This window comes from Aspergillus nomiae (assembly GCF_001204775.2).
Source record: "Aspergillus nomiae NRRL 13137 chromosome Unknown contig00038, whole genome shotgun sequence".
NCBI lineage: Eukaryota > Fungi > Ascomycota > Eurotiomycetes > Eurotiales > Aspergillaceae > Aspergillus > Aspergillus nomiae.
Genome location: NW_015378093.1, coordinates 101,784 through 129,338, shown reverse-complemented (window position 1 = coordinate 129,338; position 27,555 = coordinate 101,784). Strand labels below are relative to the sequence as shown.

Sequence of the window (27,555 nt, the reverse complement as noted above, 5' to 3'; positions counted from 1 at the left end):
AAGGAGACAGAGTTAGTCTTGGTCCAGATTGCGGGCGAGGGGAGGAGAGACCCGATCAATGTATGTACAATGTAGGGTCTTTGGAACACACGTGGAGGGATAGTAAAAAGAGAGAAGAAGGGACAGGGGGGGAAAAGAGAGAGAGAGAGAGAGAGAGGCAGAGTTAAATGGTGTCAGCAAAGGAAAAAAAGAAGCGTGCAGGTAGGCGATGACGCAGCCACCATCTGATCGTCGTTTCATTTCACAGAATGACTGACAGGCATTTGAATACTGGAGATGAACCCTGTAAGGCCAATCAATGGAGTAGTCTGTCTGTAGATCATCCCTGTCTTTTCATTGCTTAACGTCTTAGACCCTGGGTCTGTGCGGACATTGTACGATCAGTCGATTTATATCACTGGAATTGAATAACGTTGGGTTCCTGAGCTGTCCGTACCTATCGTACCATGGTCTTTCCTTCGACAGGTCTCCTGTATGATGGAGTACCAGTGGAACCAGAGTCAAGTCTGTAACTCCATTAAGGCAGGAATTGGAGACTGCCAAGAAGACCGCCGGCTATAAATAAAACATCTCGAATTGAGAGAAGCTGTGTCATTTTTTCCAGGAAGAAGAGAAAGAGAAAGAGAAAGAGAAAGATACATTCATCACCATTTGAATGCCTGTCTCTAGGGGAGGCAAAGTAGTGTACGGAGTAGTTCAGATGAGTATGTGTAGGTGTAAAGGTAAACTGTCGGCATGCAATAATACCATACGCGTATGATTGATACCAAAGTCTAGAACTCCCCCACGATTCTCAGGCACCAGCGAGGTGTTTCCGCCTGAGGCCAACCACGACCGCCTTTCTCACTTGTACTCGTACGGCCAGGCAAATAAATCTCTCTTGCTGTCAACGGAACGAAAGTGCCTGCAACCACATCGACCCCTGCCTCATCCCCGCCCAGCGACCAGATGGTGCTCAGCCAGAGGGTCGCCAACTATTGGCCCTCGTCGCTTCGACCATGTCGACGCCCTTATCCTCTGCCCCGCGTGCTACCCCAGGCATGAGCGTCCCCGCGACCCAGAACACCGCGCCCGTCATCAAGTTTCGATGTCTCTACACCCACGATATGCGCCGCAAAGCCAAACGCTGGCAAGATGGCTACCTCAGATATCACACATTTAACAAACGCATCATGGCCTACGATTTTACGGGTAATTTCATTGGCGACCTACACTGGCGACAGGGGGACGCAATCCAGGATGGGGACGAGCTGGAACTGGATAGAGGAGTGTTGATTCAAGTCTGCGAGCCAATGGAGAAGACGGAGACCGATATTTCCGGCCTCATCAGCAATAGGAAAAGCCAGGGATCCCCATCACGGCCGGAAGAACCGCCGACCCCGTCTTTGCGCACGTCCACTCCTTTACGATCCTCGATCGGCTCTCAGTCGTCTCGCTCCCTCAATGATCTGCTGGGGATCAAGAAGACACCTATCGGACGTTTCGTCTCTCCGTATGAAGAAAGACATCCGCCGGAGCAGAGTACAGATTATGCACAACCACCTGAAAGAGCTGTAAAGAGACAAAGGCTTGCACCGGAGAACGTACTGCGTGCGCATGGTTCAAGTCGGGCCCAACCCGTAACTATTGATTTATCGGAGGAGCCTCCTGCAGTCAAGCCAACAGCTGCAGCTGCTGATACTGAATCAGCAGCGCAACCCAAGAAGACGCCAAGCTCAGTGAGAGCTCCAGCCACAGTATCGTCGGACAAAACACCGACTAGTAGAACTCAGCCCATTCCAAAAATCCAGAACCCCGTCAACGATGCCCCTCCACCTGCGAAAAAGTCCTCGACAGTTCGTGTGGATGCTCCAGTCAACACTCTTAGGTTGTCCACGGAGCGCCCGAGGAGAAAGTTGATGTATAGCGCCTTATTACCTGGTCAAACAGCCGCAAAAGTATCCCTGCCCTCCCCCTTGTCAGAGAAGACAAACGTGCCCGTGCGAGAGAAGCCGCAGTTAGTATGTTCCTCATCTTTCTATCAGCGCTATGGACTGACGGCTCCAGGGAGATCAACCTGACAAGCCCCGATCCTGTGCCAACGAACCCTGATTTTATACCCTCTGCTTCAACGCTTGCTGCGTTAGATGAGATGCCAAGTGAATCCACACGTGGCCCGGACAGGACTGCGACAAACCATGGCGCACAAGGTACTCTACCAAAGTCCGGTTCGACTGGCCTTCGCAAGTCATACTCGGACCCCACTGCTTTAACCACCGCAAATAGTGTCCGACCGCGATCACTACCTTTTAAAAGCCCACTCAATCGTTGTATAGAGGAAGATGAACCCCGTGAGCAAGGGCCCTGGACTTCTGAGGCACTAGACCTTTTCGACTTTTGGCCGCCTGGGCGACCGAAACCTACTTGATTTATGTTTATGATACCCTTCAGATTGTGTATACCATTGAGACCATCACAGATTTTCTCATATCACTAGACGTATGAAACCAGTGTCGTGAGACAACTCGTCTATGGCTTTCGTGAGGAGTTACTATGTTTTTGATACCCTAAATTTGAACTGTAACGTCCCCTTCGGTCTAGCTTCCCGATATCCCGTACTGTAATCACCGCCCGCCTCGTCCTCCCAAATATATAGAACCCTCCTTCGCTGTTCTAAGCTGATAGTATCTGCCCCTTTAACTTCTCTCTTTAAGAAAGTAGCCAGTGTACAATTTATCAATACTGGTGCTAGATCAGGGTCTGTAACACAGGTTCCATAACAAATAGCTGTATATATCGAGGAACTTACTTTTACAAAGCTTAGATCCACATTTATAAGATAGTTAAGTTAAAGAAAGTAAGCTAGTTGTAAGGTATTGAGCTAGAACAATCAATTACAATAGTTAGTATACTTGTTCAGCCAGTAGAACAATTTCAATAGTAAAGATATAATATGCCAGTCTCTGGAACCCAGTTACTGTTTTATTTAGTTAATAAAAATACTATACTCTTGTTATAGTCCGAGCAACTATAGATATACTATTTATTAATTACCGCTTATTCTCTACTCTCGGTTAGATACTCTAGAGTTTGTAAGTTTCTTATCTATTATAGAGTACAATTCAAGTTACCGAAGTGTGTATTCTGTACAGTGCTCTCCGTATCCTCTATAAACAAAGACACTGTTGAGGTGTATTCAAGAACAAAGCGGTATGTGAGGGCTTGATACAACATCCCACTATTTCTACTGGTAGACATCATAGAATCCGGATTTCAAGTTCGCCGAGATTAGGTAAACCGCCCCAAAATATGGTTTACGATAGAAATTCTAGAGCCTAATCTATGACTTGTAGAGGTTCTCAGCCGCACTTTTCTCACGATGATCCGACTGATAAGAAAGAGGTTATATCAGTTCGGCTTAAAAATGGTGAAGTTAAAACTATACAACGGATCCATATCCACCAAGACGGCTCAGTGCGCAAGATGAACTAGGCCCCAGAAGCCAAAAGCTTTGCGCGGACCATCTGTGTAGCGTTTTGAACCAGGTGTTCTATCTCCGTTTTCTGAGGATCAGGTTGTAGGTAGTGCAAAGGACCACGAGTGAACTTCGCAGCATGATGTATCCATCTAAGATCCGGCGAATTTCAGCCACAGTATATACATTTCTGTTACATGAGCTGTTGCGCTAGGGCAATTTCAAACTATGTAGACCTTAGCCAAGGGTCAGATAATAACTCTTTCGCAGTAGGTCGATCTTCTGGTCGCCACTGAAGCATTTTCCGTATGAAACGGAGAAAATTCTCTTGCTGCTCGCCCTCTAAGTTACTTTCAATGTCCGCTAAAGACGTAGGCGGGATTTCAGCAAAGCACTTCCATTTTCCTAGTTTCTACGGGTCAGAAACACAGGCTGAGAAAAAAGAGACAAGAACTTGGTGAGCTTTACCGCTACTATCAAAATACTTATTTGCATATTCACTTTTCTCAAGCATATCGCGTGGCGGTGGCCCCAGATACGCAATCATTTCAGCAAGATGGTGACTATCCGATTCTCTTTTGTTTTCATCCTGAGCGTAGAAAAGATGGCCTTGTTCGAATAGGTCCCAGGCCTGCATAAAGAGTGTTTAGAAGGGGGGGAAATATTGATAATAGATGCAACATCGATAAACATACCACGACTGCAAGGTTCCAAATGTCGATCTTTTCATTCCAGGGCATGCGAAGTAGTACCTCCGGGGCCCGATACATAAATGGCTGTACATCATCGCAATATGTGCCTGACTCGGACCCAAAGCGAGCCTCGCCGAAGTCTGAGAGTACGGGGCGTCCATGTTTTTTTGGAATGCCCAACTTTCGAGAATGATATATTGCTCGATCACCGACCACTTTACGTGGGCTTGGATTTAATATCTCGGCCTTCTCAAAGTCAACAAGAATCGATTCATCTTCAATATTGAGCATAATGTTCTTTTCTTGTATATCTTGTATTATATATCAGCATAGAATATTCCAAATATTGAGAGTGCTAACCGGTATGGATCACGCGCGCCTCGGTATGTAAGAAATCTAGCGCAAGGAGAATATGGATAAGGGTGGGTTTCAGTAGGTTTTCTGGAAAAACCTTTCGTGGACACCGATTCCGAAGCTCACAGAGACTCATGCCTAAGGGTGGGTGAACAAGACATTGGTAGAAGTGGGAGCCATCGGTTGAGCTGAGATGGAATTTATCCAACACAGTTCGCACGAGAACAGTACCAGTGTGGCAGGATTTGAGACTTTTGAGATGTTCGTAAACCTGAATTTCTCGTTCTGCATGAGCAGAGTCACGTTCATATAGTTTCAATGTGGCGTAAACGTGCTCTCTGTACCTATTAGCTCCCATTTGCCCCAGCGATTTGCAATCAAGTATGGAGGGGGCTGACTCTAAATCTCTGCAAAGCCACACTGTTGAATATCCGCCATATCCTAGTTTCCCAACTACTTGATACTTCGACTGAAAGATATCGCCGATCTTGACAGGAAAGAAGTTATCGTGAGAATACCATGCTAGTTTTTCCTCCTCCACCTTGTCCATTGAGTCGAGAAGGGGGCCAGGTGGAAACTGTCGGGCTGGCGATGGAAGTCGCCGGAAAAGGGGAATCCTAAGGGCCCTAAGCATACGTGACATACGTTTCATTGTAACGGGACTCTAGCAAGTCGAGATGGAGTACCAAATTTGAAATGTTGCAAAGGCTGGGTTTAACATGACACCCCAAAGCGTGGTCAATGGTCACATGCTGGGGTTGCCCCAGCGACTAAGCGAAGTTATGGTTGTGGGAGTTGGGAAGGGAAGCACACTGTGTTCCTATTGCGCTACTGTCTAGTTGCATTGCAGCTTATGTGTTTGTGCTTCCTAGGAAGTGCTGCTGTCTAATTGTATTGCCAACCTAGAGAATTGATGCGATAGTGCTTCCCGGGAAGCGCTAATGCCTAGCCGCATAGTTATAGGTTCAGATTAACCAGCTAGCTGATTGAAAGTGCACATTATGCTACAGAAATATAGTACTGAAGTAATCAACAGTATAGTACGAACAGAGACATCTTGCCATCTTTTCCAATATTATGAGAGTGTTATTTGTTCAGGGGATTTCCCCTGCTCTGCGCTTTGGTCTCATTCCTAATGTAACTCGAAGCTTACCTTCAATACGTCATGTGCATGGCTAGGTTTATAAAATGTCAGTCTTGCTGACCGCAATTTTGCACAGACCAATACATCCGTTCAGTATGTCTTCTTTTCTAGAAATCCTTGCTCGGATTAGTATGTCCTACACCCCAAGCCTTCCCAAATCCTGGAGAGCATGCTTTTCCATATCAGCTCTCGAGGCTACTAATATAGTCGTTTCAAAATACTGGGATCCCGTTCACATGACGAAAGTATATCGTCCAACAAATGAGCCAGTACGAGACATTATCGAAGCCGAGAAGAAATATGGGATCTCTTTCTTCAATGGCTACGAGGGCTACAGTATCATAGGTGGTCAGCTTCTCTGCTTTTTGCAGCTCGCCTCCAGCGTTCCTCGAAAAAGATTCATCTCATATCTTGCCCCAGTCGGCAGTTGCTACAAATCAAACTAGATGCTATGAAGGACTGTATAACAAAATGCCAGTGGGAAGAGCTCAAGCTTTTCAACTTTATTAGGGACAGGTGGCTTGTTGTTTCTCCAGTAGAAGAGGGAACTGAATTTTCGTATTTTCTACATTTTTTTTTAATTTTATTTTTGAAAATATGTGTGTATTAGGGTGCTAGGAGAGACAAATAAATACAAGCATACATCTAAAATTTGGTAAGAAATTATTACCATCTGAAATATATAAGTCCGGAATTAACTGTCAGGAATTAACGGATGTCAACAGAATCTTTTGTGGGTCTAGTGCTTATTTTCTGGTCAATAATAACACCAAACCAATGATCTGTGCCATGTCATGTGTTCAGGCACAGGGTACATGCTTCATCATCCTTACATCTCTTCATCCCCAACCAAGTACAAAACAACCATGCCCTCCTAGACGACATATTTCTACAACAACCATCTTTAACTATGGCGCATGCAATGCGCCTAGGTGAAGTGCCCCCAGTCTTCAAAATCGACCTCTCTCTCCCTCCATCACAAAGATACATACACGTCGCAAGACAATACCGCAACCACCTAGTTTCCATAACAGGTCTCTTCGACCAACTCATCGCCGATGCCCTCCCCAAATCCCTCTTACCATGGATCAAAAGACTATCACGCATTTTCCTGCGCCGCCTATACACCCATGAAGAAACAGAAGAAATCAAAGGCATCAGCCGCGCCACAGGAATAGAAATGTACCTATTAGTCTCATTCAACGTGCTCCTGGACCTACTAATGGGCTGCACAAGCGGTGCAGCACTAACAAAACTCGACAACCCCGCAGGGGGGCAATCGCAACCTCGACTTCTGCATTTCCGAACCCTAGACTGGGGTATGGACGAGCTCCGAAAGTTGCTCGTCTGCTTTGAATATGTCCGCGGACCGGATTATGACACCGTCCTGGCGACGAACATCACCTACATTGGCTTTGTGGGCGTCTTAACCGGTGTCAGGAGAGGACTTAGTGTTTCTCTGAATTTTAGACCGAACCATGATACGAGCAGTTGGCTGCGTAATTATCGCTATTATGGAAGTCATTTACTTGTGCTTCTCGGAATGCGACGGTCTGTATCCTCTCTGCTAAGGAGATATATCATTCCTTCGGATGGGTTGTCTCCCCTGCCCGCTCTCGACGATGTCTGGCCGACGGTAATGCGGACACCGTCTACAGCTGCATACCTGATCTTTTGCGATGGGGTCGATGCAGTGGTCCTGGAAAAGGACCACCGGACAGCTCACGTAGAACGACAATCTTCTTTCATCGTCGCAACAAATAGTGACCATGTCACTCCCTCAGCGACAGAAAACAGACACCAAGACGACCATGTCGGTGCAGCCCTAGGGACAGGGGTGGCTGTCTCGGTCGTGGACCTCATCGAAGACAGCGAAGAACGGAGGAAATTCATGCAAGCGCACTGGGATAAGAAAGTCAGGCAGGCGAGGAAGGCAGCCTTAATCCCAGAATGTACATACTCAACTGCCCGCCAAGATCCTATGAGACGCACTCGCGCGTCTCAGAGACGGGGAGGCCGATCGGCATATGAAATCATTCCGAATGGGTCCTCTTTGCATACTCCTAGCTCGGGTACGTTGGTGGACTCCCAAGTCACAGCTACGCTTCAGGAAGTTATTAAATGGACGACAACATACCCGACTACTAATGAGATGACCCATTTCGCGGCGGTGATGGATCCCACGGAGGGAAAGGTTGTCTGGATTAGGCGGTACTTGGAACCATTAGAATTCGATACACACTATTAAATTTTGGTTTCAGATATTGAAAGGGCATTCTTGATAATTAGAACAAAGCCGCTATAGGCAAGCATGTGGTCTAGGAGAAATGCACTTTATATAGTTGGTAGCAGGTAAAAGCAGCCAGGGATGGCACTATGCCCAAACAGACAATCACTTTACCAAGCCATTTTAAGCGCCCACGAACAGATAGGAACATTAACAAAGCACCCATTTCCAATTCAACTTCAACCCACTTCAGCCAAAGTCATACTCCTGCTTTCTTCCAAGACCTATATATAGATCCCTAGCCCTGTCTATAGGATGTCGAAAGAAACCGATTCCGAGGCTACTTGCCTCCCGACTCTCGCTGAGATCGAGGCCGCGACGGAAGTCATGAGCATTCCAGAGAAGTCCATCAAAGTCGTCCGGGTAAACAAGCATTTCGCAGTCAAATTCGGTCACAGTATACCTCTAGTCGAGGCTGAGAATATGAAGTTTCTCGCAGCAAATAGCAAAGTTCCAGTCCCAAAAGTCTACACAGCCTTCAGGGACCACGGCACCAAGAAGACATATATTATTATGCAATACGTCCATGGCGATACTCTTCAAAAACTATTGCCATCCCTTAACCAGGCTGAAAAGGCTGCAATATGCATCTCGATTAAAAACGCGATAACAGAACTGCGGAGTATACCGCCACCAGGTTACTTGGGGATGTTAAATCACCACCCTTATCTTGACGGGTTGTTCTGGACTGAAGGGTTGGATCCTCAAATCTCAGGGCCTTTCGAAAACCAAGGAGATATGAATCTTGCTATTCTCAGGAGACTTCGCCAGACAGAATCAGACCAGTATATCAACTTATTACGGAACATGGTTAACCAGACACTGAAAAACCACCGCACTGTTTTTACCCATGGTGATCTTCAGCCGAAGAATATTATGGTTGAAAGGCTTGGAGATCGTGACGGATGCCCAGAATTTAAGATCACTCTACTGGACTGGGAAAGCGCTGGATGGTACCCGGAGTTCTGGGATTTCTGCAATGCTACAATCGCGTGTAGATTCAAACCCGACTGGCTTGAACTTGTACCTGATATACTGGATCAATATTCAGTTGAATTTCTTATGATGCAGGTGGTGTATACTTCTGTGTACTACTAGGTAGAGAAGTACAAAGTGGATAGAAACAGAGCAGGGTGTCGGGTATGACCAGTAAGCCATGGCTACATAGTTAATTGATTGCTACCTACTGGCACTAACCCATTCCCCCACAGAAGTTCACCCATGGGAAGCAAGCCCCAAATGAAGCAAGTGTATTTACAACGTATTTAGCCCAGTGATTTTGACAAAGATGTCGTCCTGCACAAAGTGCATGCATTAGTGCCTTGTTAGACCCCAAATTCCAACCAGAAAGAAAGAAACGAAAAAGAAAAACAGTACTAACCATCATATCATTGGAATCACCGCTAATGGTAGCCTTTGTCCTGTCGGCGTTGGCGCCACACCAAAAGCGGCCAGTCGCACCATTTTCGATCTGGGCAGCAACCTGGCTGCTGTAGTCCATCAAGGGCATTCGCTCGATGCCGTCCTGGCCCTGTGCCCGTGCAGCAATTGTCTCTTCAATTGGTTTGTACAGAGAATTATCGGGTAACTTGAAATCTCCAAAATAGGTCTGCCCTTGGGTGCGAACCGCACCAGTCGGGATGCACAGAACCTTGACATGAAACGGGATCAACTCCAGCCGAAGTGTATCAGCCATAAGCTCCAGTGCTCGTTTCGAACCGGCATATGCTCCTAAATCCGACAATCAACGTTAATGAATCTTGATTCATTCATGCTGAGGCATAAGAAAAAAAGAAACAAGGAAGGAAAGAAAAGAAAAAGCTACCCATGAATGGAACGTTCACATAGCCAGAGATCGACGTGATGAAAACGATGGAGCCTTGCGTTTTGATCAATAATGGGGCAAAGGCCTTGGTCACTCGCAGTGGCCCCCAAACATTGATATCATAGAGGGCCTTGACTTGCTCCACGTCTTCGTCCAGGTAAGGCATGAAGTGATTGCGACCGGCGTTGTTGACTAGAACGTCTAGGGTTCCGCCTGTCTGAGCCTCAACCGCAGCTACAGCCGATTCAATCTGGCGTGGCTCGGTCACATCTAGCGGCAACAAGGTGACATTCGATAGGCCACTCAGCTTGGTCATCTTGTCGAGATTTCGGGCAGTCGCGAAGACCTGATAGCCTTGCTTTTGGAAAGTCAGTGCCAGGCCAGAGCCGATTCCATCATCGCTACATCCGGTAATTAAAACCGATTTGGGGGACATGTTGTCGGGTTATTGAAGTCACAGGAGGTTGTATGCTTTTGCGATATTGAGCGTTTGGGAGAAAGGAGGAGGAGAAAGAGCACAGATGTCAGGCATTTTAAATTGCTTTAATCGTCCTGTCGCAGGAGCCTGTGCTCAAAGATCTCGTGGGGGCCGTTGTATCTTGACCCTTGCTGATCACTAACAGCCGACTGGTTGACTGACAGGGACAGGGCGTGCTAAGCCTGGTGGCATGGCTGCTTATTGCTTACTACAGCTTACTATTCGTAGCCCCCCGTGTGCCGCATGACTCGACACAATTTCAGGATTCTTTTGTTCTTGATAAGTTCCATTCACAGGTAACTACGTGAACCCGGTAAGAATGAAACCCAACATACACATACATTTAGGGCACAGAAGAAGGGGGGCTGATCTTCCGGTCCGGTCTCTCCAGGAGGGTTCGGCCCGCCCCAAGGAGTGTAAATGACGGACCTTTCTCCAGGGAATCACACGTTTTTGACGCGAAAACACGACCAACAGGGCTGCAGGCAATGATGGGGCCAAAAGTTTAGGCAAAAAAGAACTCTTCAAAGCCCCTACGCTAGTCTGGAGGCTACAAACTGTAGCAATCAATCGTGTCCCTGGAGAGGCCCTTGATCAGCGATGATCTCAAGATTGTCAAGGCCTCAGCCAGACTTCACCACAATCATCTGGCGCCATTCGCCTTCGAATAGTAAGTTTCGCATATATACTCAGACCGGTACGATTGGACCCGGTGCGCGCCTTTCTCAGGTATGGCAGGCCAATGTCCAATCTAGCGGGTTGACATCTTGGATAGAGAAAAAAGATAATATCACAGTAGAATACATATATAGATAGTTTACTAGCTAAGAGCCTTCTTCACTCTTAGTTATATACGTATAATAATATGCTATTTGAGAAAAAAATCAAAGCCCTGGTTATGATTATGTTTCTAGATTTACTAATACTGTCTTATAACCACCGAGTTTAGCTTGGTAGACTACCTCAACTAGACTTAAACCAAGCAACTACAGAGATAAATATAACAGTATTACTTCTGTTCATATATACAATTACTCGAACCTCTCAGAGTAGTAAAAGAGGGTGTTATCTATTATAAGAATAGAATTTTATTCACGGTGATCTTCAGCCGAAGAATATTATGGTTGAACGGCATGGAGATCGTTGACAGATACCCAGAATGTAGGATTAGTCTAGTAGTAGGCTGGAAAAGCGCTGGATGATACCCAGAGTTCTGGGATTTCTGCAACATTACAATCACCTGTAGCTTTCAACCCGACTGGCTTAAACTTGTGCCTGATATACTGGATCAATACCCGGTAGAATTTCTCATAATGCAGGTGGTGTATTCTTCTGTGTTCCATCAACCATCACTACCAGGCTGTAGTCACCCAGGATAATATTAGCTAGTCCTGGTATCGCACAGCAGTACTAACATATTCAAAGTGAGATATTAAAAGAACTGGAGACTGACACTGGCCTGGACGCTGAACATGAATCATTTTCGAGCCAAATCATTAGACGATGACTCGTAAAAGTGGGGCCAACCCCACGCCCTTCAGCAGACATGTGTTGCTCATAAGCTGCTGACTATAAATACCTGCGATATGCTCTACCGGACAAAACGCAAGATCGAACTTTTTTTATCTTTTAAATTATCTAGTCAATACTCAAATAAAAAGAATACCTACCCACTTGTCACTATGGTGAAACTAGAACCTTTCGAAGTCGACCATGTAAGTGGCCTGCCACGCCATGGAGCACCTTTAAGAGAAAGACTGGTGAACTAACACGACCTATCAAAGTGGATTCTGACTCGGGACATCGGTCCCAAGTATAACCTGGCACATTCATACTCTCTCCCTGTAACAATCAATGATCTCAAATCGCTGTCCGAGAATACAGCAGCAGACTATGATATTCTCGCCTCAGTTCAATCCACACCGATGAACTACGGCCCTTCCTTCACTGGATTGGAGCAGCTACGTGAAAACATTGCCAACCTATACTCAGATGATTCTTTAATACCGGTATCATCTGACAAGATCCTGACGACCCCTGGCGCATCACTGGCGAACTTCATTGTGCTCTTTGCATTAATTGGCCCCAGCGATCATGTTATCGTCCAGTATCCCACCTACCAGCAACTATACTCCCTCCCAGCTTCCCTTGGAGCGCAAGTGAGTCTATGGAAGGCAAAGGAAAACGACAATTGGAAGCTCGATATTGAGGAATTAGAACGCCTCATCCAGCCAAACACAAAAATGATCGTTCTGAAGTAAGACCTCATGTTCTCCCATGCACAATGTATAACGTCACATGAACTGATCAACCCTAGCAATCCACAAAATCCCACCGGCGCAATCATCCCCAAATCGAGCCTCGAAGAAATCATTCGAATCGCCAAAAACCACTCTATAACAGTCTTCAGTGACGAGGTGTATCGGCCCAGCTTCCACTCCATATCTCCAGGAGACCCGGACTACCCGCCCTCAGCCCTTTCCTTTGGTTACGAAAACACAGTCGTTACCAGCTCCTTATCAAAAGCCTACGCCCTCGCTGGAATTCGAATAGGATGGATTGCATCCCATAGTAAACCCATCCTCGACCTCTGTATCAATGCTCGCTCCTACGCCCTCATAACAGCCAGCCAAGTAGATGAACAGATCGCATCGTTCGCACTGAGCCCCTCCTGCGTCCACAATCTGGTGAAACGTAACACAGTGCTAGCAAAGAATAACCGTGACATTGTTCAATCGTTCATCGATGAATTTTCGTCGAGCTGTCAATGGGTGAAACCTGTTGCCGGCCCAATCGGGTTCATCAGATTTGCCAGGTCTGGTCATCCGGTAGACGACGTGGCATTCTGCACAAGACTCCTTGAGAAGAAGGGCGTGCTCCTCGTGCCGGGGAGAAAATGCTTCGGGGATGGGAAGAATTTCAGCGGCTACGTACGTCTTGGGTTTGGTGGGGATCCGGAGGTTCTGAGGGCTGCGTTGGGTGCTTTGAGGGAGTTTATGCGTGAAGATTACGAATCCTTACCTCTGGCAGATTGATCTTCTATCTGCTTTTGATTTTACAAGTTAGGTTTTTCTCTTATGTTTATTCATGCACTGCTGTATGCTCGTTAAATGCGGTACTTTTGTGCTTGTTTGGATTAACTTTACCTATACATCAGCCGTGGCTTTTGCAAATGGCTACTGATAACATAAACCCAGAAATTCAAACGCAAGAAATTAATTAACTATGAGTCTTCACGCTAACAGCAACAACCCATACAAAGCATACAATTAGTCCCCTCAAGAATGATAGTAGTACACCTGGTCCCCAAAGAACCCCAAATCATGTGATCGCCCAACCCTAAGACAAATATCAACAAGCATCAACCTCACGAGATCTTCATTTACAACAAGCACAAAACCCCAACTCAACTAACTCCCCACTCGCCCACTCCTTCCTAAAAGCCCCCTCCTCCTCCCCAATCCAAATATCCACTGCCGAACCCTCCCTCCCATCCTGCATCCTAACCCTAGGCTGATAATCAGCCACCACCGTCCCCTCCAGCTGCCCAATATCTCCACAGCTGGGATCAACATGATCCGAATCCCCAGGAACGGGATTCCCCTGGCCAACATTAACATACCCTACGACGTTCACACGGACACTGGGCAAGACATCCCGGAGCGCGCGAGCGATGTCAACGATCTGCACAGGATACTGCATGGACTGCGAGTTCCGTTCCCTCGGGCCAAAAATGAAGGCGACGGGCTCGTCTTCGTCTTTAATAATAGGGTTGCATGCCGGGGGTCCTTCGAGGAAGGTTCCATCGGAAGTGAGGAAGTGGAGGCCGTGTTTTAGCGGGTGTAGGACGTCGTTTTCGAAGATTACCGGTTCGCGGATTAGAATAGTGCTCTGGGAAAAGGACGGGCCGTCCCGGAAATGAGAGTTGTAGATGCCTTTCTCCGTGATGATCATGACGCAGGTGCCGCCGTGCAGGTTCATCACGCCTGTTGTGAAGGCTTCCTCACCGAAGGGGGTTACGTTGGAGGAGGCTGGGCATCCGTGTGGAAGGGGGTCCATTCTACGGACCAGGGTGCCGAAATGGGACCAGAATGATCCTCGTCTTTCTGTGGCGTGAGGTTCCATGTTGGAGAAAGGTAGAGAGATCGAGGGAGGGCAGTTGGATATGGAAGGTTATGGATAAGTAGCTAAAGCTGTAGCAAAGAGCGAAATGGTATCCTTTTGGATAGAAGAGCTAAGCTGAATATGAGGCTGTTGTCAGCCTTTTAATATAGCAAATTCCAGTCTAGCTCCATTGTCCTTCTTGTCAATATTCAACTATGGCCTTTGTTCTTTGAGCATGTTGCTAGATCCATGGCAGTTATTGTGGGATTGTTTGCTATCTTTATTGTCGTCCTTTATCTCAATGTCGGCATAATTCATGAAGGTAGTCATTCTGCCGTGCACACTTGACTACCCGTGCTTTCTACTATAAAGCTGCATGGCTTTTTGAAACGGCTTGCAAACTTCTGCATATCATCTAGATCAGATACAGCTAGCTGATGAAGCTATGAATTGAAGATATAATGTCTACATCCCATTAACTATTCTTTATTCATCTTGTTCAGAGGCCCGAAACAAGGTTTATAAGTTTGCAACAATGAACAAACCGGCAAAGTCTATCACAAGCTTGATCGTGGAGGCGTTGAATAATGAATCCATAGATGAAGTGGATGAACCGAAAGGGGGACACTGTTTCACTGATACACCCTTTTAATTGGGCCGATTAGTCGTTTACAGTGTTCTTGGACACCAAAACAACGATTAAATATCCTTGGTTCTTTGTATAACCTCATAAGACGACAACGTAGGGGGCTATGTCTCCAGATAATTGAACAAGATAGTGTTACAGTCTTCTCAAATCGAAATAACTTAATTCCTATACCAAACAACCTTTATCATCATATATACCATAATTCAACCTACCCCTCTTCACAAAAACCCCAGCAATATACGGCATGCAAGTCCTCCCAAACCACCTCTCGATCTCCACTGACTCCCATCCTCCATCCTCTTCCGCCGCGCCCCGCAACGCCTTCTCCGTATCCCGATTCATCCGACAATCCCCAATATACCAGCTCCAGCCCAAGAACCCATAAACGGCCTGCATAGCCCTCGCAACAACAGACCCCTTCGCCGTACGCCATGGATTAACCACATGCTCCACGACGAGAATCTTCCCACCAGGCTTAAGCAAAGCATACAGTTCCCGAGCAGACTGTTCCAGATCTGGCACAGAGCAAAGCACACGGACGCAAAGGATCGTGTCGAAGACACCACCGGTCGCCTGGTCAAGCGCGGCAGCACCAGCAGGCAGGAGGTCCTGTTTCTGGAGAACGGGGACGAGTTCCGAGGCGGCGACACTACAGGGAAGAATGTGGTACTTCTCACCTATGCCTTCGGCGTCGGCTCTAGATCGCAGTGCTGCGTGAAGACCGTGGCAGGGCTCAGCGCCGTAGATTGCTTTGATAGCTGGCGAACGTAGAAGGGGCATTTGGGTTCCTGTTCCCGGCCCGACGTCTAGGACTAGGCCTGAGGCGTGGGACATGACGGGCGGGATTAGATCCGAGGAACGTTGGACACCCGTTTGGGTTGGTGGGGGTGGGGGTTGGGATTCGACGGCGTCTTCAAGGTTCACCGCGTAGCGTATTAACTTGGGTTATCTGATTGAGTTGATGGTCGAGCAACTCACTGCTAAAGGAGACCCAGAATCGGCCGAAAGCTTCATCACGGAGCCTCCCGGATTGGAGTAGTGGAGCGAGGATCTGGCCTCGTTTAAAGACCGCTTCCAGGTTCACTTTGATATGAACTATGGGACATATTAGCTTCAGCTTACTAGGAAACCGGTAGGGAGGAAAATTGTGTGCATATGTGTGTCTACACCATCGGTTATGTGGCGAGGAACTGCTGTATATGTGCAAGACAATCTTTCTACGCGCGTAACACGCAATCCGTTGGACTTACATGGTATGGCCCAGAGTAGCAGTTGGCCTGGTTCCAGTAGTGATGTGAGCCACACCTTAGTGGTAGGCTCATTGATGGAAGCCATTGTTTCTCAATGAACAGGGAACCGGCAATCTATAACAGGCGGTTCCGGTTGAACGATCTGTTTGAACAATGGCAAGAGAAGTGGGATTGGAGATGGGATATGAAATAGAAAGTTGAAAGATGAAAGATGGTTCTAAATTGGCGATGCATGACTAATCCTCCCCGCTAACTACCGCATCGATCAGATTCAACTACTCCGGACAGCTTACAGGAGATCTTATCCATGCACGGTACAGTGGGAATCAAACAGTATGTGACTCCACTATATGGTTTCGAATTCCTCAACGGTGTCTAGATCAGTTCCTGACATATACAAACAGAGTAACACGGACACATAGCGTCAATGGTCAATCTTGCTGCCATTACAGATTGCAGACTCGATATCAAGATGTGAGAAAAGAAAAGTCAAAAAGATAATGGACTGATGCGAGATGCACACAGGATGGAGGTGGTAGCAATAAATAAGGACCAAGCCCAAGTGGAACGAACGGCATAAATATATCAGCTGGACAATGAGTATCAACAAAGGAAAGGACAAAATCAATAATTCATTTTTGCAAATATCACGAATGAATGACAAGAACAGTCCAGACACCTGAGAGGGGATAGATGCCAAAGGGACCACATCCCCAAGATTAATGACTATACGTAACACGAGGTTCCAAGAAAGTATGCTCGAAGGGTGGCAACTACCGAAAAGCAAAGGGAGTCAGGAAGAAAATGCTAACACGTGCGCTCATGAGATTCGCATGCTATGAGGGTCGAGGAGGGCAGAAATGAAGGAGATGCGAGCGATGTATAAAGAAGGTCCATGGAGAGAGGGGCGCATCTTCACAATACAGGTCGACAGGCTCAGTGATGAGAGTGATGAGAGTGATGCCGGTGAACACGCGGGCTGTACCGACTTGTCCTTGAGAGTGAGCTGACATCATGCTTGCCTATATTACAAGTGTTAGCGGATAGGTCGCAACGGTCCAACTGGGCATGCTCTTACCATCGCAGCAAGCACGAACGTTCTCAAGTCGATCTGTCTCTTGTTCTTGCCTCTCCATCATCTGCCGCAGGTCCTCCTCACTGTCACGGCCGTAGACACTGCCATCATGGATACTAGATGTCGCATAGCCAGGGTGGCCCTTTCGGCCGAAAGAGCCCTTGAGCGTAGTATTGAGAATGGTACTGAGTCGAGACGTGGAACTGTTCCTTTGATCGGAATAGTGAGACGGTGTGCTCAGAGCCGGAGAAGCGCGACCGGGGGTCCCTGTGCGGCGCAGAGAGAGGGCAGAACCCGCTCGCTGTTTCGGCCAATTTCGGGTCGTGCGACTCTGAGATGAAGAGATTGACAACCGTGGTCTCTGGCGCGAATGAGATCCTGACCGGAACCCCGGGTTGAATTCATCAATATCTTCCAGATCATTGGTCTCCTCGCCATTTTCCGACCGCAGCAAGAGATACGAGAGTGCATTGAACCAGGTCTCGTGCCTCTGGCTAGTAGTCGCGGTGAATCTGATCCGGCGACCAGGGCTGACAACTTCCAAGCTCCTGCAATGAAGACCGGGAGGGTATGGGTTGTCATCGGCGACAACTCTCACGGCTTCAATAGGAACGCTCTTGGTTTTACGCTCCGACTTGCCAGCGCTTTGAGGGTCCTGCTCACTCCAATACAAGGTGCGGGTATATGGATGAACCCAGAAGTAGCGACGGTGCCTAGTGTTGGAAATCTCTCCGGAAACTGTTTTACGTGTATACTTCCAAAGGAATTCTCCAATCATAGTCTGGGTGATGGCTTGAATCATGCGTGGATCTGTGCCGGAGCCATAGCCATAAGGTCCACTAGCCGGAGTGGCGTGTGCATTGAACCGCTCATCGATCTCGGATGCAAACGATGAGACCGAAGACCTCCGAGACATCTGGCTTTCGCACCTCGCTCTGGCCCGCGAGGTAGAAGACCTGACGGAGCCAACCTGAGCGGCTGGATCATTTGGAGTGCGCGGGCGTGGAGCACGGAAAGCGGAAGCTGGAGCAAGAGGGGGCGCCATGAGACCCGGTGTGGCCGGTTGTTGATCAAGCGATTTCTTCTCGGCAGCCATAACAGCCTCTTTATTTTCAGTAGGCAACGGGGGATGGCTGTGGGCAGTAGAAGCCTGGCTGGCTGCGCTGCCTGGACGCCAGTTGAGAGATGCGGCGGATGACTGATGCTGGGGATGGGATCGCGCCCTTGGCGTGGCAGCGGGTGAATTGCCTTGCTCCTTAGCTTTGTCACTGTCGGGGGGAGATAAAGGCCGGGCCGTAACACGGTCCATGAGAATCTGGTCGATTTGCTTAGAAGACAATATCGTCTGAGCGCCTTGATCTGCCTGGTTTGATGATCGCCGTCTTGCATGGCGTGGGACAGCATTGCCGGAGATAGCGCTCAGAGGCGAGGGGGCATCCTTCTTCTGGCGAGCTGTGTCATAATCAGGGCTATCATTCGCTGCATCTTCGACAACCACAATTGGCAAATGCTCTGAAGTGGACTTGTCGACCATAACACCTCTCGTTTGCAAGGGCGGTGCGTTCTCGTCTGATGGCAGGACTGCGGGAATGATAGCCGCAGTTGGAGCGGCCTTGACAGGGAGTGTTTCGACGGAGCGGATCGTGGAAACTGACAATTGCGGAGACGCAGGGACGGGAACGTCGCGCTCCTTGGGTGCAGTAGGCTCGGTAGATTCGGGTGGTATAAAGGTTACTGTCAAATCTGGCACCTCCGGCTCTGGAACTGGTTCTGGTAGCATCGCCGTAATAGGTTCTGTGTGCTGTGAGAAGATTGTTGAAACCGCTAGGCCAGGGATTTCAGTGTTCATAGCACGCTCCGCGACTGAAACCGAAGGCTCGGGCACCGGCTCTGGAAGAGTCGCCAATACAGGCAAAGTCTGCTCAGAGAAGACTGTCGAGACTGCCAGGTCCGGAACCTCGGTGCTCATGGCACGCTCAGTGACAGAAACCGGAGCTTCAGGCTCAAGCACAGGTATTGGAACGGGTTCGGGAAGTGTCGCCAGAACAGGCTCGGTATGCTCAGAGAATATTGCGGAGTATGCCAGCTGTGGAATGTCTGTGCTCGTTGCCTGCTCTGCCACGGAGACCGAAGGCTCAGGCACGGGCTCAGGAAGCGTTGCCGGAACAGACTGAGTTTCCTCAGAGAAGATTGAGGAGACAACCACTTCCGGTACGTACTTCGGCTCTGGCTCAGGTAGCTTGGCAGAAACGGGTTCTGTATACTGCAAGGAGATGGCTGATAGAGTCATCTCTGCGGGTTTGAAAATGGGTGCAGCGATCGGCTCGGTTGAGCCTCCCACAACGTATGACATACTCAACTCAGGGAGCTTAGGCGCTACAGGAACGGTGTCCTGAGTAGAGATAGGAGAAACTTCGAGTTGTGGCAGTATAGCTGCGGGAACATTGAGCTCCCGCTCCGCGTCTGCATCCGAAATCAACTTCGAAGTGGCTGGCACACTCGACAGATGATCGCCATTCACTTCAGAAGACGTCTGAGGGGAGGCCCATTGTGTTCCAGCATGCACCAACTCTGGTTGCTCCCTCATGCCAGCAGTGATATCGGCATCCGACGTCGACTTCTTAGGTGTTGCAAGCACATTCGAGGCATTCTCGTCGTTCACGACTGCTGGGATGCTTGGTTCCCAAGGATCAGTCATGACACCGGAGTCAACCATGGCAGGCTTGGGTCTGGTGTTCAATGTGGCCTGGGATGATCTTCTCGAATCAGGCATCGAAAGGATACGTGGGGTGCAATCGGCATCGTGTTCAATCGGTGGGCCGAACTCCTCATCCTCCTCACCGTCAAGTTCTGCGAGTTCTGCAAACAGGCTCTGGCCTTCGGAATCCCCTGGTGTCTGTGTGAAGCTGGTTGCCGGGGACTCGCGTGAACTAGATGGTCGACTACCGGAGGCCATTGGAGCCTCTCCAGAAGGTCGAATCCTCCTCATCACACTCCTCTTGTTCCTGAGACGGTGCCGAGGAGTCGAAGTTCGACTTGGCGAAGGGAACATGCCATCAGAGTCCTCATCTTCTTCCCCTGAAGTGGAGGCAGTGCTCTGGTAGGATTTCCGGTCACGAGCTTTTGCCATGGTTAGGGATGAGACACGAGCACGAGGTGTTAACTGAATACGGTCCTCTGTTTCAGTTAGCTCATCAGTATCCGTACTGTCATCAGCCATGCTCTCGACGCCCGTCTGGAAGGCTTCGCTTTCTGTGGCCGCCTCCCGCTCGTTGGCGGTCTCAAAAGCATCGTCTGCTTCAGTAGCAGTATGATAGGCATCACTGGGCTCGTCTAGAGACTGCAGTTCGGGGCGGCTACGATAAGATCTCAGAGCTGCCTTGTGCGATGGACTTGTGTCAGTGGCATGGTCTTCCCAATCTGTTTCATGAACCTCCTCGATCTCTGTCATTCCTCTCCTTCCAGCACCGAGAAGGTTTGGTCTTGCAGCCTTGCGGGTGTTATCGGGCTTGGTCTTCTGACGCTTGTTGGATGGCCCAGCAGGGGCAACAGCTTCGCGACGTTTCTGTTCAATCTCGTCGCGCGCTTCTTGCAACATGCGCTTGAGCTCAATCTTTTCGGTTTTCTCGCGGTGAATGGTGCTCTTCAGATTCTGGATCATACGGTGAGCATGGCCCAAGGAACTCCGTAATGTTTCTGTCTCCAGTTGGTTGTGTCGTGGAGTGAACTTATTGGGCGATGGCGGCGGTGAGTTTTCCGGTGTCCCTCTACCATCCTCATCAGAGTCATCATCCCGGTGGACTTCCCGCACGGTCTCCGCTTCTTGTTGTCGAAGCCGCATAGCGACTGCTCTAGCAAGCTCTTCGTTCTGGGAGTTCAACTCTTCAACCTTCTTCTGCAATGCAAGCCTTTCCGCATCGCCTGAAGTCAAGTTCTGCGCAGGAGATGGATTTCAGCGTCGTTTGCTTTTTGTGCCGCCGTCTGGTCCTCAATCAATTTCGTATTGGTTTGTTTCAGATCCTCCAACTCTCGCTCCAGGGTGCTCTTTTCCGTTGTAACAGCACCCAGGCTGCTGTTGAGTCTACTTTCGCGATCGGCAGCATCTTTCACCGCAGACATGAGCTCACGGGTCTGAGTCTCCAACGCCCAGTTTTCGTCCTTGTAACGTTCTTCGCTCTCGTCTAATGCCCGGATCCGCTGCGTATACCCCTCTGCCTCGATTTCAAGCCTTGACTTCTCCAAGTTCACAGTTCTCAGGGCCTCCTCGCGCTCCGCAAGCAGTGCCTGCAACTGACGAACCTGGGCTAGAAGGGAGGTGGAGATCTCGGTCGCAAACTCGATATCATGGACACGGCTCGATGGTTGGTTGCGCTGTTTTCGCGATGGCACGCTCACCTTGCTGGGAGAGTTGGTGGCTTGGCCAGCAAACAAGGCGGGGTTAAGTGGTGACTGAACCTCATATTAGCGCTCCATATAGTGTGCCGGACTGGCAAATTGTATACCTTCTGGTCAAGTGAGGGGGTCCCCAGATGACCATCATCACCACCCGCGAGACGTTTTGGCGCAAGGAATGCCCGCGCTGTCTCTCGTCCAATTTCCCTGTATTCTCTCTCCAGGTCCACGAGTTTCCGCTGCAGGTCCGGTCCGATCTGGCTCGCTTCTTGGTGTTGCTCGACTTCTTTCAACTTGTCCTCGAGCTCCTTCTGCTGTTCAATGAGCGCTGTACCTAACTTGGATGCCTCCTCCAGTCTGCGCTCTGTCTCCGCCAAATGGGCCTCAAGGGCCCGTTTCACTTGTGCTGGCGAAGATGCATCCAGGCTGAACAATTGCGTATCGAAAGATGAATACCTATGCGATTCGCGGGGAACCACCACCTCGGTGGGGGAAACAAAAGGATCATCCATGATGAAGATGAGTCAATCCCCACTCTGCCCTCCGTCCGTAACACCGTTAGATATGACGGACCGGGAAACAATCAAGCGCCAAAGAATAATTCGTAAGTGGTGCCTGTTTCAGCGATGAGGACACGGTTGTCGTCGAAAGCCCAGAAACTCGTCGCCTCGTTCGTCGTGTCCTTTATCAAGCCAAGGTCATCATCTGACCTGCACCGGAATGGTTGATCTGATATACCTCCTTGCGCTCGGATGATTTAGCAAGCCGACCAGCGACGGAATGGTCCACCGTTACTATGTATCGAAGGTGAAGGTGGGTAGAAGACAGTGCGCAGCGTTGGTCGGGGGCGGTTGCTGTGAGACGACCGGGTCACGTTGATGGATAGTAAAGTGGGTGATGAACCGATCGAAGAAAGGGATGTTGCGTCGAAGTCGCAGAGGCTTTCTGTTTGTTTTGGAAGAGTTCCGAGGATGGGGGGGTCTCCTGTAGCGTCTAGTCAATACCAACGCGCAGTAGTCGTAGACGTAACCTTGTGAGTGCCGGGTGAACCAACCACAACGGACGGGCGCACGGGAGGAGTCAGTGATTGATGACTTGTACCAAAACAGCCGAAAAAGGAAAGTCAACAAGAGCTGATCAATTCGGGATTAAGGTGCGACAAGTCGCGCGACGCTGTGCGGCGCATATAATATTATTATACGATAAGTGAAGTATGGAAAAAGGAAAAAGAAAAAAAGAAGGGAGTGACAAAGGGAATGTAATGAAGGAAGGTAGTTAAGAAAAAGATAAAGAAAGAAAAAATAAATAAGAGAAAATAGAAAAAAGAGAAATCGAGGTAAGGAAAAGAGAGAGATGTTCCAAATACAGCCGATTGAACAACGAGACGAGAACCGACTCGTTGAGCGGGGGAAGACAAAAGAGAGGGAAAGGAAGAACGAGAGAAGGAGAGGAAAGTGTGGGCAGGGGGAGATGCGAAACTGGGGCCGTGCGGGAAAGACAGACAAGACCGACTATTTGGATCAGGTACCGATTCTACTCGTACTAGAAGCAAGTCAGGTATTACTTTCATGTACCAGGTTCCTCTCGCTGCAGGTACTGAGAGAGAGAGAGAATAAAGTAATTGGGTACAGTGCCTCTGGATACGAGAATCATAAGTGAGTCAATTAATTAAATGAATAATAATAGAGGGGGGAGGCGAGGCACTCCCACTCGATCTGCCCAGGAACAGCTACGACGTATTTAGCTACCGAGCAGTAAACTAGGTTGTCCTCGATCTGATACGTAACAACTCTGAGTTGTTGCAGGGCTAGTTAATACGGAGTACAAGGCGTTTATTAAGGGTATTAAGGGGAAAGGACAATCCATTATCCCGGGGTGGGAATGCTGAATGACATCTCACAGCGATCTTGGTTAACCTCTGTCTCACGGTCGATCTTCCGGCTATCCTGGGAAGTTTAATTGTCTTGCAACCTCAGCATCTTTACTACTTTACTACTAGATCGCAGACTTGTCCAACGGTTCATCCCGACCTTTTGGGTTGCCAGACCAGATTTGGGAAAAAATTACAGCTTAACCCAATTGAAGCATCGCGTATGTAGTAATGTAATAATCGGTAAGACACTTGCTCGTTTGGGCACGTCGCTGTTTGTTGGGTTTGCATTTCCGCCTCTGTTGGGTCAGCCTTGGTCGCACGTGATATAGAGAAAGCTTCATTTGTCACCAATCACGTGGGATACACCAAATCGGGAAGCAGGAACGCCACCACCGCGAAGCAAGGTCACTTTATATTACAACCCAATTATCCGACTTTCTCAGTTACAACCTCGCCTTGACATATCCGACGTTTGCAGTTAAGGGGCAATTGTGCATATTGCCACCAACTCGCTATCACCATACTTTATACCAGCGAACTGCAACCATGACGGACGAAACCCAGGTCGCCGACGAGGTCCCTCAGTTCTCCTTCAAAAAAAGATCAGCTAAAGCCAAGGCCAATTTTCGCAAGAAACCCGAGGCACCACCACCTGCTTCGGACTCCGATTTCACGTCATCTGATGATGAAGAGGGCCGCAGAATTAAACGGCGACGCAAGAGCGCAGCAGTGACAGCCTCGTCTACGACCAATGCACCCCGGAGGGACGGAGAACAACCCGTTACGGCCACACCGACTCCATTGGCATCCAGCAACGATGCCACCAAGCATTCCAATTGGTACGATGACGAGTTAGATGCAAAGAATCTCTTGGGGAATACACGGGCCCAGCCAACGTCGAACGCCCCCTCTGCATCGGATGGCACGTACAAGGGCGCGGCCAATTACCAATCTTTCATCCAAAAGAATCCCGATGCCCCAACAAAGCAATTCGGACCGATCAAAGCCCCTACCAACATTCGTACTGTAACATTTATGGATTATACGCCAAATGTCTGCAAAGACTACAAACAGACGGGGTAAGTTGAACTCTTGCCAATCAGGTTCATTTGAAATTTTATATCTAACGATAATTTAGCTGGTGCGGTTTCGGGGACTCGTGTATCTACGCTCATATTAGAGAAAACGTCTTGCAGGGCTGGGAATTGGATAAAGAATGGGATAAAAACACCCAAGGAAAGAAACAGGATGGGAAAGTCGTCTCCCAACGTGGGAGTGACAAATTAAAGGACGATGACGATGACGATGAGGAGCTTCTCGAAAGCATCCCATTCGCCTGTATCATCTGCAAGAAGTCATATCAGAACCCGATTGTCACCAAGTGCGGACATTATTTCTGCGAGTCTTGCGCCTTACAGCGATATCGGAAAAATCCTTCATGTGCCGCATGTGGAGCTGGCACCGGTGGGGTGTTTAACACCGCGAAGAAGCTGAATCAACTATTGGACAAGAAGAGAGAGCGTGCAAAGAAGCGCCGGGAGCAAGCCATAGCCGATGGTGAAGAAGTCAGCAGTGAAGAAGAGGAAGAGGCCCAAAACGTTTAGGGCAAGAAATCAATGGACGGAATACGTATGTGATCTTAATTTATGGAGGCAATGAAGTCATGTCTATTGCAGCAGGTCTGCAATCTATGTATATATACTCTCGCGGCTGCTCTAGGTTATCAGCATTGAACAAGAGTCAGCTTATGAACAAGGCTCAAAGTTGGAACACCACCAACTACGTCGAGTACTCAACATCGCGGAGGTTCGTCCTCTAACTAATCATGCACTAAGGACCGATATCTGCACAAGTCAGACGAAACAATACTAAGTCTTGACTTACTCCATTTCCTAGTAGATTGAAGACCTAATATTGTATATTTTCCAGCTGTCTCTCATTTCTAGGATAGTCCTATTGCCCCATTGTACCTTAAGAGATAGATTAGTACCCAGTCTAAGTAGTGTCGCGCAGTCGAGCCATCCCAAGAGTCACTCAGTCAAGATTTCCCCATAACCAGCTACTTAGCACATGTGGCATACCTACACTGAACACATACCCTGCTCAACGGCCTCATATATGACTCTTTCCGAGACGTATTCATTTGATACCTCAGGCCAAGCTCTTCGACTTCCCTGCTCCCAGCCAGACAAATTCACTCTTCCCAAATTTCAACACTTACCCGATGGGTACAGCGTCCTAGAAGTAACACTCTCGTTGGTAGACAATCGCACCGCTTTACACTCCCTCCAATTCCCGAGCGTTCATGTCCAAAGGCATGGAACCAATGAGTGATGCTCGATCAGTCTTCTTGTAGCGGCAATGTTCGTTCCACTTCAGTGTCATCTGCCCTCCCATTGGAGAGAACCTCAATTGCTGCCGACATTCGGCCCTCAGGTCTTCTCCACATCCGCAGGCGTTATGTCATCTGGCGTGCAGTCGCCGTTTGGCCAGAGGGTAGGTAACATCCTATCGAGCGTTTTCGGGTCAGTTTGTCTCATCTTGGAACAAAATCTTGGTGATAGCTTCTCGAAGGCGTCGTTTCTCAGTGAGACCGTGGAAGCGAAAACAGAAAACGATGAGATGGGATCTCGGCCATTCATTTGGTAGCCGTGGATAATCAGGTCGATTCGGGCCCACACAAGCAATCCTTTGCAGAGATCATTGAGGATACTGTCCGGCTGTATCTGATCGCCATTGTTTCTTTTGTGGTAGCCACAATCCTCATCAATGGTGCGTTGAACGGGAAAGGGAATACGTCCTATTTAGTTAGATCCATGAGTGACTGTTGCTCTGGTGGACAAAATGATACTTGAGTTAAAAGGACGAGGCCCAGAGAAAAAAGGGAGGTATGAAGACCGAACAGCTGTATATGGTTTCAGACGTCACAGTAATAACTAATTTTAGAGCCCTCGTTTCGCCATCCATGTTGGTGAACAGTATAAATTTGGAACGGGGCGAACACTAAATGTGACCCTCCACGTAGGTCATCACATCACAGATCTGGATGGCTTCGGGAACAAATATGATCGGGCGTCTGAGAAATGCCAGCGCAATCCCTGCAACAATGTCATTTTTCCATGAGCCTGTCACAAATCCATATCGGGTGCCCCTTTCCACTTCCGATAAGCGTCTATGCCCACTACCCCATTATTAGAGGCAGGAGATATGGACAGGTGATGAGCGGCCCAGATCGTCTTGTTTGCCTTCTGCGCGGGTCAGAGATGAGCGGTTTCCCGTGCCTGGCTAGCTAACCTAGTAATGATCACTAAAGTAAATTGAGATAAGCTCACCCTGCAGGGTTCGTTTGTGTTTCGTTGGCTGAGGGTTATTCTCGTTTGTCAGACATTAAATCATCGGTAAACAGCAAACTGTCAGAGAAAAGTATCACGTCGTATCAATAGCGCGGCACTTTCTCCTTGAGAGATATAGAAGGAGTTAATAAAAGCCATTCAATGGTGTCGAGTACTATAACATGGACTCTGGATACATAATAGATCATGTATGATATTTAACTGATGCTATTAGGACGAGCGATAGTAGTGGGGATGATGCATAATTTTAGAAGTGAAAGAGCACCCAGAATAAGCACTAACTAGTATGAGTGTGTGCTCAGGAAGTGGTTAGGACCTTCATGGAAGCGCCGTATGGGCCAACTAGACTTCCAAGTTAGAGAAAAACAGTTCTCTACTGTAACCTGAAAACTAATTTATTCTGTTTTCTCAATCTTCTCTTGGTTCCCCTCCCTCTCTCCTCTCTCTCTTTCTTGTATGCGTAGGTCTTTTAGTACCAAAGTTAAATAAAATGTCTGAGAGCCCGAACCTAGGGCCAGACTCTAGGCAACAGGATATAGGGTAGCAGCAGATGATGGTACCTAGGGTTTATCATGACCGAGACCACATGTCAATGGCTGCCTGTCTTGAGCTGACACCGGTACAT

General features: G+C 48.4%; 11 protein-coding genes across 11 annotated transcripts; 5 read left to right on the top strand and 6 right to left on the bottom strand.

The window, feature by feature from the left end:
- Positions 1-998: 998 nt before the first annotated feature.
- Positions 999-2,407, top strand: ANOM_003459 (DNA helicase ZGRF1-like domain-containing protein; the record flags this gene model as incomplete). The annotated part of the gene is made up of 2 exons (XM_015548716.1): positions 999-1,996; positions 2,047-2,407. 2 exons carry the CDS (start codon positions 999-1,001, stop codon positions 2,405-2,407), a joined length of 1,359 nt encoding a protein of 452 aa, XP_015410023.1.
- A 1,273-nt stretch (positions 2,408-3,680) lies between these two features.
- ANOM_003458 (protein kinase) lies at positions 3,681-5,050 on the bottom strand (the record flags this gene model as incomplete). The annotated part of the gene is made up of 5 exons (XM_015548715.1): positions 3,681-3,859; positions 3,923-4,085; positions 4,150-4,457; positions 4,507-4,838; positions 4,899-5,050. 5 exons carry the CDS (start codon positions 5,048-5,050, stop codon positions 3,681-3,683), a joined length of 1,134 nt encoding a protein of 377 aa, XP_015410024.1.
- A 1,504-nt stretch (positions 5,051-6,554) lies between these two features.
- Positions 6,555-7,892, top strand: ANOM_003457 (uncharacterized protein; the record flags this gene model as incomplete). Its single annotated transcript, XM_015548714.1, has 1 exon — positions 6,555-7,892. One exon carries the CDS (start codon positions 6,555-6,557, stop codon positions 7,890-7,892), a length of 1,338 nt encoding a protein of 445 aa, XP_015410028.1.
- Positions 7,893-8,186: 294 nt separating this feature from the next.
- On the top strand, positions 8,187-9,029 carry ANOM_003456 (aminoglycoside phosphotransferase family protein; the record flags this gene model as incomplete). Its single annotated transcript, XM_015548713.1, has 1 exon — positions 8,187-9,029. One exon carries the CDS (start codon positions 8,187-8,189, stop codon positions 9,027-9,029), a length of 843 nt encoding a protein of 280 aa, XP_015410029.1.
- Positions 9,030-9,185: 156 nt separating this feature from the next.
- On the bottom strand, positions 9,186-10,192 carry ANOM_003455 (SDR family oxidoreductase; the record flags this gene model as incomplete). The annotated part of the gene is made up of 3 exons (XM_015548712.1): positions 9,186-9,227; positions 9,313-9,662; positions 9,757-10,192. The coding sequence occupies 3 exons, from the start codon at positions 10,190-10,192 to the stop codon at positions 9,186-9,188; spliced, it is 828 nt and encodes a 275-aa protein (XP_015410014.1).
- A 1,724-nt stretch (positions 10,193-11,916) lies between these two features.
- On the top strand, positions 11,917-13,269 carry ANOM_003454 (putative aminotransferase; the record flags this gene model as incomplete). The annotated part of the gene is made up of 3 exons (XM_015548711.1): positions 11,917-11,949; positions 12,019-12,491; positions 12,552-13,269. The coding sequence occupies 3 exons, from the start codon at positions 11,917-11,919 to the stop codon at positions 13,267-13,269; spliced, it is 1,224 nt and encodes a 407-aa protein (XP_015410015.1).
- A 343-nt stretch (positions 13,270-13,612) lies between these two features.
- On the bottom strand, positions 13,613-14,359 carry ANOM_003453 (uncharacterized protein; the record flags this gene model as incomplete). The annotated part of the gene is made up of 1 exon (XM_015548710.1): positions 13,613-14,359. One exon carries the CDS (start codon positions 14,357-14,359, stop codon positions 13,613-13,615), a length of 747 nt encoding a protein of 248 aa, XP_015410018.1.
- Positions 14,360-15,152: 793 nt separating this feature from the next.
- ANOM_003452 (class I SAM-dependent methyltransferase) lies at positions 15,153-16,322 on the bottom strand (the record flags this gene model as incomplete). Its single annotated transcript, XM_015548709.1, has 3 exons — positions 15,153-15,898; positions 15,966-16,082; positions 16,238-16,322. The coding sequence occupies 3 exons, from the start codon at positions 16,320-16,322 to the stop codon at positions 15,153-15,155; spliced, it is 948 nt and encodes a 315-aa protein (XP_015410019.1).
- A 264-nt stretch (positions 16,323-16,586) lies between these two features.
- ANOM_003451 (anucleate primary sterigmata protein A) lies at positions 16,587-21,153 on the bottom strand (the record flags this gene model as incomplete). The annotated part of the gene is made up of 2 exons (XM_015548708.1): positions 16,587-17,259; positions 17,316-21,153. 2 exons carry the CDS (start codon positions 21,151-21,153, stop codon positions 17,174-17,176), a joined length of 3,924 nt encoding a protein of 1,307 aa, XP_015410016.1. The 3' UTR covers positions 16,587-17,173.
- An 86-nt stretch (positions 21,154-21,239) lies between these two features.
- On the bottom strand, positions 21,240-22,216 carry ANOM_003450 (anucleate primary sterigmata protein A; the record flags this gene model as incomplete). Its single annotated transcript, XM_015548707.1, has 2 exons — positions 21,240-21,761; positions 21,815-22,216. 2 exons carry the CDS (start codon positions 22,214-22,216, stop codon positions 21,240-21,242), a joined length of 924 nt encoding a protein of 307 aa, XP_015410017.1.
- Positions 22,217-24,123: 1,907 nt separating this feature from the next.
- On the top strand, positions 24,124-25,181 carry ANOM_003449 (U2-type spliceosomal complex subunit CWC24; the record flags this gene model as incomplete). The annotated part of the gene is made up of 2 exons (XM_015548706.1): positions 24,124-24,656; positions 24,716-25,181. The coding sequence occupies 2 exons, from the start codon at positions 24,124-24,126 to the stop codon at positions 25,179-25,181; spliced, it is 999 nt and encodes a 332-aa protein (XP_015410038.1).
- Between the last annotated feature and the right edge of the window lie 2,374 nt (positions 25,182-27,555).